Raw genomic sequence first — 16,025 nt, 5'->3', positions numbered from 1 at the left:
CAAATCTAAAAATTGGAATGAATTTGCATGGAAATGGGAATTGGCTTTTATAGCGGATCATAAATTATGAATTCAACGAATGTCTAATTAAATTAAGGGTAAGTATCGTTAAGCAGAAAACGTAGATTGAAAGAAATGGTGTGAAAGTTTATTAATAACTAAGAGTTGAAAGATTTATTGAAGGGCTGTAACTTTTTAATAAATTGAAAAAAAAATTTTTATTTAAATTTTGAAAAAAATGACTTATGACATGCTAAAAAATTTATAAAAAAAAAGAATTAAAAAATCTAAAATTTTTTAACACAAAATATTTCGACATTATACAAAAAAGATTAAAAATAATTTATCATATATTAAAAAATTAAAAAATATTTATTTTAAATAGTATTAAAAAAAAATAAAAAAAATTGAAAAAATTTACAAAAATATTAAAATAAAAATATATAAACAGAAAAATTAAAAAAAATTAAAATAAATAAATTATGCAAATTAAAAAATTTATAATTTGAGCGAAAAATATAAAAAAAAATTAAACAAATTTTCTTGAAAAAAATTTTTTTTTCATATTTTCAATTAACAAAATTTTAAATTAATTAATTAAATTTTTCAATTATTATAAAAATTTACAAAACAAAAAAAAAAAAAAAATAAACAAATAGAAGTTCGTAATTAAAAAAAATTATTTACTCTGAAATAAAAAATAATTAATTTAAATAAAAAAAATTAAAATTTTAATAAAAAATATAAAATAAAATATTATGAAAATTAAAAAAACATTTCTTAAAATAAAAAAAAAATTTTTTAATATAAAAAAAAAAATTAAATAAAATTAATTTTTTTAAATTTTCGAAAAATAAAAAAAAAAATTTTTTTAATAATTTTTCAAATAAAATAAAAATAAATAAATAAAATTCAATTAACAGCCCTCAAATTTCAATTTTGGCAAACTACGCCAATCCTCATGTGTGAAAGAATTATGACAACATTCCTCTACTTTATTGCTTTATTTATATCGATTATGAAATTTGATATCATTCTAATGTCGCGTTTTCTTGTCTATTGTTGAATTTCGCCCATAATTAGACGCCAAATATGAAATAATCTCATTATTGTTCAACAAAAAATCAATATTTCAAACAAAAAAAAAACAAGAAAAATCTCTCATTTTAAGTCATGTAAGTCTCCCTCAAAAATTACGCCAAATAATAGAGAAAATAATCCTCGTTGTAAGAAACTCGAAAATATGTGTCGTATGTAAATATTGTATAATTGTGCCATTAGGTATATTAAAATAAGCCAACCAAGATCCCCTGCAAGAAAATATGTCTTCGCATAGTTCTGCCATTTCCTTTTTTTCTTCTTCTTGAAGTTTATGAAGAAACCGTGGCAAGGGACGACACAGTAATTTATGCAAAGAAAATATTACAGAAATATTTTATTCCTTTTTTCTTGTCCTGCAAAAAAAAAAGTGGGAGAGCACAAAAAATTAGTTCCATTAAAGTTCGAAGCCAGAAATTTAAATAAATGGAAAATGGGACAATTTGGTCGTTAAATTCACAAGTAAATGTCTGGAAAATTCATTGACATAAATTATTTGGCGTGTGTGTCTCTTGCGGCGTGCCACAAAATTGTCCTTTGTCTGTTTCTTGTTAATGCATTAAATCAACTTCAAGCAACTTCAACAAGAGAGAAAGTTTGATATTCAGTAATTTGTAATGAAAATCTGTTTTGTAACAAAAATTTTTTTTTGTTCATAAATTACATCAAAAAACGAACAAAAAGGGTAAAAAAAAACTTTCCTTTGATCGTTTGATGACAAATACTTGAACAAAAATGATGAAAACAAACATTGACTTTTGTCGAGAATTTCTCGTTTGAGGAGGGGTCAATTTTCGTTCATTAACTTAATTAATAATCGTTGAGTGGATTTTGTCAAAGTTATGTTGGCAAATATGTTTTGTGTGTGCTTTTATGTTGAAAATGCTTTGAAAGCATGGATGGATTGTTAATTAATGAAACAAAGACCAAACATTTTTAAATAGGGGTGCATCCCTTCAACAAAGAAATTTTTATATGACATTTTCATTATTTTTCAAAATTAACAATTCAGTTGTTTGGATAAAAAATTATTTTTTATTGGTGAAAATTTGTTGTTGACATTTTTATTTTTATATTGAATTTTAGTCAAGTTAAATTTAAAATTATTTTTTTTTTATTTTTTAATTTATATTTTGGGTAAAAATAATTAATATAAAATTATTTTAATTAATTTTAATTAAAATTTTAATTTTTTTTAGAATATTTTAAAGATTTTTTTATTAACTTTAATTAATTAAATTAAATATTATTTTTATGTTTTTTTTTAATAAAAAATCCATTTTTTTTATTTAAATTAAAAATTAAAAAAAAATAATCAATTAAAATAAAATGAAGAAAAAAGATTTAATTTTAAAAAAAATGAATTTTATTTTTTTTTAATTAAACTTTTATTTTGAAATTTTTTAGAATTAATTTTTTTAAAATTAATTTTTATTTAATTTAAATTATTTTTTTATTTTAAATTAAATTATTTAAAAATTTAAAAAAAATTATTAATTAAATTAAATTGACAATTACATATTTTTTTTTAAATTATTTTAATAAAAAATATTATTTTTTTAATTTTAAATTTATTTTAATAAAAAAAAATATTTTTCTTAATTTTAAATTTAATTTTTTTTAATATATTTATTTGATAAAATTATTAATTATTTTTATTAATTTTTAATTATTTTTTTAAAATAAAAATTAAGTTCTAAATTTCCCATATTCTCAAAAAGTAATTATTTTGAATAAAATTTACCAAATTGAATAATTTTTGAATAATAAAATCTCTTCAAAACTAAATAAAACGATAAAAAAATAAAATTTTATTAAACTACCATTATTAAGCCATCAAACGTCGTCAAAACTAACAATAAAAATCCAATAAAAAAAGGAAAAATATTTACAACGTGATAATTACAGAACAAAAGAAACGCAAATAAGCCAGCATTAAATTCCTTTGTGTTTATTAAATTACTTCACTATTCACATGAATTTATGCCCAACACGCGTCAATTGTCTGCAGAGAAAAGCAGCACTAATCAGTATCATCGTTATTATTATTATTTTATTAAACCAAACTAAAAATGAAAATAAAATAAAATAAAATAATGAGAAGGAAAACGTAGAAAAATAATAAAATAATCAAAACAATAAAGCGAAAGAAAATAATAATAATAAAAAAGCATACGGAAAACTTCGGGGGGAGTAACGCGCACGTGGTCTTACTTTTTTCAACGCAGATCAGTAAGTAACCAGCACCCGTAATTTATGTTTGTTTAATTAAAATAAAAAACATTTGCATTCCAAGAACTTTATTTCTGTTTTATTCTGTGAAAAAAAGCATAATTTTTTATTAATTTATATTTATTTTGTATTTATTACCGATGCAGTGTCTGGTTTATAATTTTTTTCGTAAGTAATATAGGAAATTAAAACAGAAAAAACGAAAGAAGGATAAGGAAGGGCCGTATTTAAATTATGAAGGGTGGCAAAAAACAGTACAGGCATGATTTAGTAGCTCAATAACGCAATAAAATTCATAAACACTCCTTTGGAAATTTTATTTAATAAAATATTTTATCTGGATTTCGAAGAAAAAATTACTTCATTTATTAAAAAATGTTATAATGTGCATTGGGTAATTTTTCTATGAAGATTTCATGGGGAAATTTTAAAGTTTTTTTAAAGGTAAAAAGTTACAATTAAGTTTGAAAAACAATTTTAAATTTATTTTGAAGAAAAAATTTCAAATGTGCAATAGGCAGAAATTTTAAATTGTGCATTGGGGCAAAATTTTAAATGTTTGGTATGACAAAATTTTCAAATTTATGAAAATAAAAAAAAAGTTAAATTAAATTAGTTCATTGAACGAAGTTTAATTTAATAGAATAGTTAGAATTTGCAATGGGCAAAATTTTTAAAATATGCATTGGGTCAAAAAATTAAAACGTAATTTAAATCAAAATTAATTAAAACAAATTATCAAAAATTATTAAAAATCTTAAAAATAAAAACATAAAATTTAATTTAATTAAAAATTGAAAATATGCAATAGGAAAAATCTAAAAAAATGTGCATTGGGCTAAAAATGTCACTTATTATATTAATTTTTTTTTTAAATTTTTTCTGGAAGGAAAATCAACCAACTCGAATTCCAAATGAACATAAATCGAAAAAAATGCAACAAGAGAACGACAGAAAAAAAAACTTAATGTAATGAAGACAAATCAGGAGAAACGAGAACTGAAGAAAAAAACACACACAACGAAATAAAATGAAAAACCCACAAAATTACCGTGCAACTTCTTTTATGAGATTACCGGCACAAGAAGCAACATTTCTAATATAATAGATTAAATTACAAAAGTTTGTTTTGCGCTGCGAGTTTTTTCCTTGCATGAAACGAAGGCGGACAAAGTATTAGGAAAATTCACTTTAATTTACGAGTTTCTTAGTTGTTTTTCTATTCTTTCAACGGCAAGGTATTTTTTCAGAAACCGACAAGTAAAGTTAATCCCGAATAAAGGCGAAAACGAAGAAGAAGTGAGTATTGCATGTGACTTTTATTACTTTTTCTAAACTTTTTTTTCCAATGTCGAAGTAAAACAATCGAAATTTCTTCTTTCGAATGCAATTTGAGCTCGTTTTCGTATTTTTACAAAAGAAAAAAGATCAAAGAAGAATTGAAATGCAGTTCAATCCATTTTTCCATTGTCACCAGTTTTCTTGTGATTTTCCATCTCTATCAATTTCAAATAAATAGTTCAACAGAGTAAAAAAAAGTTTAAAAGTAATCATTTACAAAAAAAAGAAGAAAAAAAAACGAACGAAATACAATCCATTGATTCATTCAATCAGAAAGTACAAGACAAGTAAATGACAATAATGTGCAACTCTATACAACTTTTGAACAAACAGACAAAGAAAAAGGAAAAAAAAAGTTTTTCAATAAAATCAATCAGATCAAATTAGCAATCTATTGAATTGAGTAAATACTTTTTTTTATTTAACTCTGAAAAATTTTCCTTTGTTTTATTCGACATCTCATACGAGAAAATGGACAGTAAATTGCTAATATAAATAAGTAGGAAAGGAGAAAAAAGGAAAAAAATAACAGAGAAAATTTAATAAAAGGGTCGTTTTGTTTACGACTCGAATGGAATGGATGAATTGAAAAGTTACGTAAATGCATCAACTTTTTTTTTTGAAAAGTAAGTAAAAAATTTCAATGAATTTTTTTGTATGGATAGCTATTAACATATTATCAATTATGTTAATGGACTAACATGTATGAACTTTTGCTTATTTTATTTTGAGTTTTGAACTGAAAAGTTTTTTTTTTGAGGTTATTGAGATGAAAAAGTTTTGGTTATCTGTTTAATTTATTTTTTTAAATTAAATTTTAAATAATTTTTTTTAATGTTTAATAAATGTAATAATAATTAAAATTTTTAATAAATATATTAAAAAAAATAAAATGAAAAATAAATAAAGTTTTCAAATAAATTTTAATTAATTTAATAATTTATATTTAAAAAAAATATTTTAAAGATTAATTATAATGATTTTTCTATTTCTTTTAAAATAAATTTAAAAAAAAACTTAATAAATTAAAAAAAAAATAATAATAACTAAAAAATTAAAATTTTAATAATTTTTTTCTAATTTAATTTTTATTTTTTTTAATATTAATTTTTAAATAAATCAAATAAAATTAATTCAAAAAAAATAATAAAAAAAAATAATTTTAAATTATTTTATTATCATTTAATTATTTTTAATTTAATTTCAAACGTTTTAAAATATTTTTTTTTTAATTATAAAAAATTAATTTTCATTTAAAAAGTTTTATTTATAATAAAAAAATATAAAAATCAATTGTAAATAAAAAAATTAAAAATATAATTAATTTTAAAATTTAATTTTTATTAATTAAATTAATTTTAAATCGAATATGAATAAAATTTTAATTCAACAAAAATAATGGGAATAAAAAAATTATTTATAAAATTATTTTTTATTTAATTTAATTTCAAAAGCTCTAAAATAAAATATTTTTTTAATTAATTAAAATTAAATATTTATTACAATTTAATTTAGGTATAAATTAAAAAAAAATAAAAATTTACAAATTTTAGTAAAATAAATTAAACCAAATATTTTTCATTCAATAGATCAATTTTAATATTTTTTTTTTCAATTTTTAGTTTAAAAACGAAACCTCATTTTGATCATTAAAAATTGAATAATAAAGCAATTTTCAATTACATTTATGACTATTTTCCAACTAAATCGCAAAAAAAAAATTATTCATCACAAAGAGAAAATTTGCCAGATATAATCACAAAAGAGCAAAATCCTCTATGGAAAATTCTATGTAATAAAAAGTAATCAATTTAATGAGTTTCGCCACATATCAAGCCAATAGTTCATTGCATTTGGCGCACAATGATGATGAAAAATATGATGAAATGCAAATAATCTGGCGGTCCAATTTATTTTCCTTTCATGTGCTAATGAATTGATTTTCATATCAGTTTTTCAATTTATTCGAGAGTTAAAATTTTTTTCTCTGCGCAACGTAAATTCGAAAAACAGACGTGTCCCATGTTCAATTAAAATATTTTACATCAACGAAACCGATTAAAATAAAATGAGCAATTTAATTGAAGTTTATCAAGATTTTAACGAAACTTTTTTTTATGTCGTTTTCGTTTTAGCAGCAGAAAAATTACTTTGACTATAAAAGCGTTAAAAATCATCAAAAACCTTTTTTCTGCTCTCAAGTTACAACTTCATTTTTTATTCATTAACATTTTTTTTTTCGTTCCAGCGAATGCGACAAAGTTTCGTTTTCTTAAAGTGATAATTTAGCGCGGGACTTCAGCAAATTATTGCCATAAAAAAAGTAGAGAAAAACCACAAATATGGTCGTCGTCGTCGTCTGTTGCAAAAAAAAATGATGACACGAACGCGGATTTTAATTTTTTTAAGAAAAAAAAAAAATTTAATGGAAGGTATGAGATAGAAAAAAATAAGTGCGCGATGTCAAAGAAGAAAAAAAAAATAGTTTGGAAAGAATTTTGCTGTGAGCAGACACGAAAAAAATGCTATCATCTTCGTTCGTACTTTGAACGTATGTGAATTTTTTTTTTGTTTTCTACTTAAGGCATGAAAAGAAAAAATTGAAGGAAAAATGGAAACTTTTTAATGCATACCATTACAAAATGAAAATTTTATGGGCGGAGGAGAAACTTTTTTCTGTGTTAAAATTTTTATGATTAGTTGCTAATATGTTGAAAGAAATTCCCTTTTCCTTTGTTCTTTCACTTTTTCACGAAGAAAGAGTGTTTTGGAATGCAGAAGCAAAAAAAGGGGGAGAAGAATGACATTTAAAAAAATAAAATAAAAAATTACAAGAAGTTCATTAAATTGCTTTTCATCAGCAGATTTTTGCATCAAAAGTGTCAATCATTTTTTTTGCTTCAATATTTTTTATTGGAATTTTGATGAGAAAAAAAAATATTTTATGGATATATTTTTTTTTAATTATTTTTTTCTCATTTCTTCAATTCTCCATTTTTTAAAAAAAAAAAATTAAAAAAAAAAAAAAAATTAAAAAATTTTCAAAAAAAAAAAATAAAAAAATAAAAAAAAAAAATAAAAAATAAAATAAAATTTTAAAAAATAAAAAAAAAATAATTATTTATAAAATTTAAATATTTGGAATTTAAAAAAAATAAATAAAAGAGTTAAAGAAGTTTATTCAATTTTAACCATTTTTTTTATTTTATGTTTTTTTTTTGTTTATATTTAATTTAAAAATAATTATTTAAAAAATTTTATTTAAAAATAATTAAAAATAAAATTTTATTTAATTTAAAAAATTAATTTTAAATTTAAATAAATAAAATTAAAATTAAAAAATATCTGAAAATTATTAATTTTATTTATTTTTTATTTTCAACTATATAAAATTAAAAAATATACCGGGCGCTACCATTTATTTGCCACAAAACCCCGCTTTTGTATGCAATCAACATTAATAGAAACGAACCAAAGAAAAAGCGTCTAATGGATTGCATATATCCATTTATGAGCAACTTTAATACTGTCGCTCACCTTTTTATGTGTTTTTATGACGATTTCATGCTTATGTGTGCTCAGCGCCCGCGTCCCATTATTACGATTATTATTATATGACGGCAATAGTCATCAAAGCAGCTTAGAACACAACAAATACATAAATACTTGGCATTCAGGCCTGACCTGACCCAAAAAAACATTCGCGCGATTTTCCTTCGCATTTTCTTTCTTTTTTTTTCCATTCGTCGCTTTTTATTAGTATTTGCTTTTGATTGTGATAATAATCGCATATTTTTATGAGAGAACGAAGGCATTTTATTTTTAGACTAACAGCTTTTAGCATAATTATGGCGATCGAAAGGAGATTGGCAGCTCGTAAACAGACAAAAGTTGTCAAGAAAAAAAATGTTTGCGGCTTTTACGATGCTGAATTGGGTGTTTGATGAAGTGACGGAGGACATTTTTTTATTTGCGTTAATTGCTGCTCTTGAAATGGATTTTTGGAGGTAAAATTTTATGAATAATGTCGTAAAATTTGCAATTTTTAATTGAAATAAAAAAAAATAATTTTTTAGAAATTTTTTAGAGCTGAAATTCACACAAAAAGTTTTTTTTTTATTTTTTTAAGTCATTTTATGAATATTTCAATTAAATTTTGGACATTTAATTACTTTTTTGTATATTTTAATTTCAATTCTTACTCACAGCACGTTTTAAATAGAAATTATGTTTCTTTTGAAAACCACAAAAAGTAATTAGGACAAATAATTATTTATTTAAAATCCAATTTTGTTGAATCTTCTTGAGAAAAAAAAATAGAAATGAAAATTTTCTTGATTATTAATTAAAGATTTTAATACAGATATTTTTTTTTACAAAAAATTTAAATTTAAAAAAAATATAAAGGTAATAAAATAATATAATTAAAAAAAAATAGAATTATTTTAAAATCTTTAAAGTAAATTTAAATAATTTTTTAAAATAAAATTAATAAAATAAAATTTTAAAAAATTAAATTTATTTTAATTAAAAAAATAATTAATAAAATTTTAATTATTACTGAATTTTTTAAAATAATATTTTAATTTTTGTAAAATAAAAAATTATTTAAAAATAATTCAGGGATAATTTTTATAATTATTTTTTTTAAATTAAAATAAATTAAATTTTTTAAAATTATATTTTACTAATTTTATTTAAAAAAAAATATTTTAAAAATTTATTAATTTTTTTTTAAATAAATTTTTATTTTACAAAAAATTAAATAATTTAATTAATTAAAATTTTAATTTTTTATTATTTTTTTAAAAAAAAATATATTTCTTATTATAATTATTCAAAATTAAATTTAATTTATTGAATTCAATTATTATTTTTTTATTAATTATTTTTTTAAATAAAAAATAAATATTTAAATTTTTTTTTCATTTAAAATTCTATAAAAATTTAAAAAAATTAAAATTTTATCACAAAAAAAAATCAAAAGAAGTATTTATCACGCCACAAAAGAAAAACTAAAAAGTACTTTATAAATTTTTCCACTAATTAATATTTTTATTAACACACAACTAGCCTCATATTTTACTACATTTTAAATACTCGTGATATATTTATGCGATAACTGGATTATTCCCTTTATACTTTCCTCTTCATCAACGCGAACTAAAAGCGACGTCAGCATATTATTTCAATTACTTCAACAGTTGTTAAATAAATAGAGTAGCAGCAAACACGTTTGGAAAAATAAAAGCAAACAATAATAAAATCACTTAGGCGATATTTCTAGTTAGCACGCAAAGGCAAAAGAAAGCGAGTCAAAGGAAAGGCAACATAAAAAACGGACTTGCTCAACTTACTTTGCATTAGAAAAGTAAAATTTTATGTGTATGATTTACCTAAGTGGATGGCGAAAATGAGTGCTTTCGTCTTCTTTACATGACTTTCGGTATTAACATTTATAAATACATTCAGAGTTAATGGAAAAAGCATTTATGGAAATTAAATTTTATTTATTTATTATTTGAAGCATTAAAATATCATTTAAAAAGGAATTTTTATTTCAAGGCACGACGACGACGACGATGAATTTTTTAATCATCCGCATGAAAAGGAATTTTCTTTTTTTTTTTGAACAAAAAGAAATAATAGAACAGAAAAATTGTTTATATACCTGCGAGCGAAATTATGGAAGAAAAGAACGCATATGACGACACATATTTGCCATTAAAATGAAACATGGAAACTTTTCAATCGTATTCGAGGAAATTCACGTGTGTGTTATTTATTTATACATTTCTAAAGAGCTCGTTTCGCGGTATTATTTTTCTTTTTTTTTTGAATGAGGAACGAAAAATAGCTTCGGAGGAAATGACTTACAAGACATCGTTATTATTCAGGTTTTAAGGGATACACTTCAAGAGCGAAATATTTAAAAGTTTTCTTCAAGAAATATTTAATTTTTTTTTTTTTGTTAACTTACCTGTCCTTTGTCTTAATTTTTGGGTTATAAAAGTTAAAAAAGCTTTTCTTAAAATTATAAAAAAAAAAAAATTATAAAAAAAATAAAAGTTATTTAAAAAAAGTTAAAAAAAAATTAAAAATTATTTTAAAAAAGTTAAAAATTATTTAAAAAAAAAAAAAAAAATAAACTTGCATAAATTTTTTTTTTATAATTTTTGCCCCAGTTTACATTTTGATTTGTTCACATGTAAAATTTTCATATTTTAAAATAATTTTTTTCATAATATTGAATTTTTGTCTCAAAAATGTTAGTTAAAATGTTAAATTAGTTAAAATTTTAACCCAATGAGCATTTTGAAATTTTGCCCAGTTCACATTTTAAACATTGCTTGTAAAATATAGGTGAATATTTAAAATTTTTTGATTGGTTAGAATTAAATATTTTTCATATGAAAAAAAATTTGAAATACGCATTGGGTTAAAAATAACTTTCAAATATCTAACGAATTAAAAAATTTCAAATATTCACTGATATAAAATACATTTTTTTAAAGCAATGTTTGAAATGTGAACTGGGCAAAATTTCAAAATGCTTATTGGGTCAAAATTTTCAGTAATTTAACATTTAAACTAACATTTTTAACACAAAAATTCAAAATTATGAAAAAAATTATTTTAAAACATGAAAAATTTTCATGTGAAAAAAATCAAAATGTAAACTGGGTCAAAATTTAATTAAATTATTAAGAAATTTATCCTTTGAACAAAACTTTCAATATTTTGCTCTTAATATGTATCCCTTAATATTTTCAAATTAATTTTTTTCTCGATATTTTGACCCAATGTAAATTTTATTTTTTTAGATCGTATTTTTTTTAATCCCAGTTCACATTTGGAATTTTTAATATAATTTTTTATTTAAAGTTAAATAAAATTTATTTTGAAGAAAACTCATCAAGAATCTCAAAACTTTAATTCTACTGTTAATTTGGAGAAAAATCCAAAATATGCATTGGGTAAAATATTTTTTTTTCTAATAGAAAATTTTCCCAATGCATATTTTGAATTTTTCTCTTAATTGACAGTAGAATAAAAATTTTGAGATTCTTAAAAATTTTTCTTCAAAATTAATTTCACTCAATTTTAAATACAAATTTATATTTTAAAAAATTTCAAATGTGAGTTGGGATAAAAAAAAAATCTAAACTCAATAGAATCTTCTGTTCATTTTCTTCTCAGTGTAAAATTTAAAATATTTTTCCATATAACACGTGAAACTCTCAGCAAAAACAACAAGAAAACATTTTACGACCCATTTACTTTGTATTTGTTTAAACCATAAAATGGACTCTTGATATTATTTGTCTTTCCTCGTCGTCGTCATCATCATCATCAAATCCATTCTTTCACGTAACATTTTTATTTTAGAGCGAGGAATGAAACATTTCAACTACTTTTTCCTTTCATTTCCTTCCTATTGTTTGTCTTTTATTTGCTGTTCAACATCTTTATAATAATATAATGTTTCCTGAAGTGTGATCCTTTTGTTTCCTTCCGCCTTACACGACAACGTGCTGCTTCTGAAGTGGTTTCACGTTTTTTCAGCTAAATTGTTTACTTAGTGTTTATTGTTTTTCGAGGATATCTCGAGGAAAAGGTACAAAAAAACTTTGCTTTTATAGTATGCTTGCAATTAAATGTGTTTATTTATCTATTTAGCCATGTTTCCACGGCATTTCTACGAAAATTTAAAATTCCAATTATTTTTACAATTTTTTTTCTTTTCCAAAAACGACAAAAAAAATAAAATCTCTAATCTAATTTATCTATGAAGTAACAGCATCGCATACACAAGAAGATACGCTAATGATAAAATAAAATATTTTTTCCCAATAAATATGATATTTAGTTTAATCCGGGAGCTTCTTAGGCTTTCTCGGCGGTAGCTTGAGTAGCGTCAGAGGCAACGGATTGGCTATCGTTAGCGTTGTTGTTTCCGCCTCCGCATGCAAGAGATGGGTATTTCTTGTACAAAGCTTCTTGGTATTTAGGATGGCTGATGCCATAGACAATTGGATTGTAGACGGCGTTAGCTTTGGCGAACAAGGATCCCCAGATTGTAGCCAAGGGGCTGATCTTGGTGCCTCCAATGACTCCGGTGAAGTTGATGATCAAGTATGGTGTCCATGCCATGAACCACAAGGAGATTGTCATGAGAGCGACCTTTGCCAATTTGCATTCGGTGCTTTGGTTTTGTGCTTCCGATGAACGGAGTGAGGCAACGTTCATCTTCTTGGCTTGATCACGCATAGATTTCTCGTGGGCAGATACGGCCTGTAAAGAAAAAGAGTTTCGATGAGAAAAACAAATTTATTTGAATTCAAAATGTGCATTGGGACTAATTTTTTAATATGAGAAAATTAAAATTGTGCATTGGGATTTTTTTCAAATTTGAAACTTTGACAAAAATTTTAATTTTAAAGTGAAAATTTTGCTTTTATAACGAATTTTAAAATATATTTTATAATTTAAAATGTGCATTGGGCAAAAATTTATTTGAACTTTGAAATTAAAATTTTTCATTGCAAATACTTTTGAAATATGAGAAAAGTAAATAAATGTGCATTGGGCGAAGAAAATAAATTTATAAAAAATATTTGCCATGAAACAAAAAAAAATAATTTTAAAATGTGCATTGGGAAAAATTTAAAAGTTCAAAAACAATTTTTGAAATATTTTAATATCAAATTTAAATTAAAATAATTCACAAGAAAAAATTTTGAAATATTTGAAACTTCAAAATGTGCATTATGCAAAAATTCAATTAAAAAATATTTGAAATATTAAAAAAAAAATATAAAATGTGTATTGGGAAGATTTTGAAAAAATTCAGAAAAAAATTGAAAAATATTTGAATTAAAAATAATTTAAATAATAAAAGGTTTAACATTAAAACTTTAAGAAATTCAAATTGTGCATTGGGATCAAATTTTGAATTTGTGAAACTTTTGAATGTGCATTGGGGGAAATTTTTAATTCAAAGAAACAAACTCTTACCTTAAGGATGAAGAAGTACGAGTAGATGATCAAGAACAAAGGTGTCCAGTAAACGAAGAGGGCATACAAGAAGATGTATGATCGGCTGTTCCAGGTTTTTGTGATGTAGTCAGTTCCGCAAGCAGTCATGTTACCTTCAGGTACATATCTGTTCCATCCGAAGAATGGAGCAGCAGTCCAGAGAAGCGAAAGCACCCAGATGACGGCGATTTTGGTAAGAGCTGAGCCGTTGGTCATTGGCTTGGCGGATAAACCCTTGACGATAACGTTGTATCTGTCGAAAGCAATCATGGTCATGCTCCAGATGGAGACACAGCCGAACAAAGAACCGAAAGCAGCGTACAATTGGCAATAGAGAGGTCCCAAAACCCAGGTTTGCTTCATGCAGTTGTAGACCATTGGGGGTCCCATGAAGAACATCATGAGGAAATCCGAAACGGCCAAATTGACGACGAGCAAGTTGCTTGGGGTACGCAAGTTCTTGGCAGACGTGAAAATACTGATGACGACATAGTTGCCAGCCATGGAGACCAAGCCAAGAACGAAGATGGCGAATCCGAGGATCGAGTGCCACAATGGGTTCATTGGGGGAAATTGGCTCCAATGGGGGTCAACCAAGTGACGCATTTCGGGGCGAACCATGTCGAAGACGGTGGCATTGCCGAAGTTGGCTGCCTGATAGGCATCAAAATGAGGCTCAGAGAATGCTGCCATTGCGTTGCTACAGAGAGATTTGTATTTTCACAAAAAATTTAATTGCTTCTTAGTATTTTGGTCTGAAGAAAATCGCTATGAACGAACTACTTCAGAGATCACTTTTAAAAATTTTAAAATTTTTATTGGGTTTGGAATACTTTAGTCTTAAGACTCAGTAAACTACATGACTTCTTCCAGCGAAAGACGACGCTTTTATACTGCAAATTTCTTTATTCAATTAACGTACTTTTCATGCCGCTTAATTGGATTCGAAAATTTTAAACAACCTTAAGATACAAAAATATTTAAAACCGCAAAGAATGCTGAAAGGGCTGCAAAAATCAATAAAGATTGTCTACAAAGTCAACGACGGAAGAAAATTGTTTTCTCGCTTTACTGACCTGAATATTTTTCACTTTAACGGATTATCCCAAGTGAAAAATCATAACCATAAAAAATAATCAACAATTTTATTGCCTTGTGTGACATTTACTGGAAGGTAATAATAATCGTCGACAGTTAAACTGGGCAACTTTTTAACCAACAACAACTTTTTATTGAGCGAACATAATTTGTCCATGAAAAGGGGAGCTCAAAGTCATTTATCCTTATGAACATTACGAATTTCACAGAATTTGAATATTTTCACGAATTATTTTTTTTTTGTTTTAGTTTTTACTCTTTAAAGGTATTGAGATGATTTTTATTAAATTAACTTAATAATTAATTTTAAAAATAAATATTTTAAAAAATTAAATTTTAAAATTTAAAAAATAAATTAAAAAAATTAACTATTAAATTTAAAATCTTAAAAAAAAAATTTTTTTGTTGATTAAATTTAAAAATTAAAAAAAATAAAGAAAAAAATAAATTATTTTTTATTTTTTTTAAAATCTTTCAAAAAATTGTTTTTATTTAAAAACATGATAAAAAATAAATTTTTAATTTTGTATAAAAAATATTTAAAATATACTTTAAAAAAAATATTTAAGAAAAAAAAAATGCAAAAACAAATTATTAAATTTTAATAAAATTTAAAAATAAAATAAATTACTTAAAAAAATTTAATTAATATCAATGAATAAAAATTTATTTTTTTTTTTAATTAAAATATTTTATATACGAAATTTAAAAATTTTAGAATTATAAAATTTAAAAAAATTATTTAATTATTTTTTTTTTTAATTGAAAGAAATATATTCAATTTTCGTTTAAAATAAAAAAATTCTGTTTATTAAAAAAAATATTTTAAAAATTTTTTAAGTAAGAAATAATTTTTTAATATTGCCTTAAAAATAAAAATGTTAATAAATTATTAAATTTTATAAAATAATTTACAAATTTAATTAAAATTAATGAATTTATTAAAATTATTTTTTTTTTTATTTTTAATTGAAGCTTTATTAAATAATTAATTTAAAATTTTAAAATAATTAAAAATTTCTATAAAATAATTTTTCGCATTTATTTTACTCCAAAATATATTTAATTAATTAATTAGTTTAAATTTTTAATTAAAAATAAAAAAAAATAAATTTTTATAAATTAATTAATTTTGATTAAATATATTTTGGAGTAAAATATATGCGAAAATTTATTTTATAGAATTTTTTTTCAAAATTAAAAACCTTGTAAAGGGT

At 22.4% G+C, this 16,025-nt stretch overlaps 1 protein-coding gene across 1 annotated transcript; it reads right to left on the bottom strand.

Annotated features, from left to right (window-relative positions):
* Nucleotides 1-12,301: 12,301 nt before the first annotated feature.
* Nucleotides 12,302-14,580, bottom strand: LOC134836802 (rhodopsin-like). The gene is made up of 2 exons (XM_063852029.1): nucleotides 13,690-14,580; nucleotides 12,302-12,966 (listed from the first exon to the last, which is right to left on the bottom strand). Exons 1-2 carry the CDS (start codon nucleotides 14,401-14,403, stop codon nucleotides 12,559-12,561), a joined length of 1,122 nt encoding a protein of 373 aa, XP_063708099.1. The 5' UTR covers nucleotides 14,404-14,580; the 3' UTR covers nucleotides 12,302-12,558.
* Between the last annotated feature and the right edge of the window lie 1,445 nt (nucleotides 14,581-16,025).

The sequence above is a fragment of the Culicoides brevitarsis genome, chromosome 1 (genome assembly GCF_036172545.1).
Source record: "Culicoides brevitarsis isolate CSIRO-B50_1 chromosome 1, AGI_CSIRO_Cbre_v1, whole genome shotgun sequence".
Lineage (NCBI taxonomy): Eukaryota > Metazoa > Arthropoda > Insecta > Diptera > Ceratopogonidae > Culicoides > Culicoides brevitarsis.
Note: the sequence above shows the minus strand (reverse complement) of the source record. Positions and strands in the feature narration are given on the sequence as shown.

Coding starts and splice junctions, on each gene's coding strand:
- LOC134836802 (XM_063852029.1), bottom strand. CDS start 14,403: ATGGCAGCATTCTCTGAGCCTCATTTTGATGCCTATCAGGCAGCCAAC. Junction 12,967..13,689: donor CGTACTTCTTCATCCTTAAG/GTAAGAGTTTGT, acceptor TTTTCTTTACAG/GCCGTATCTGCCCACGAGAA.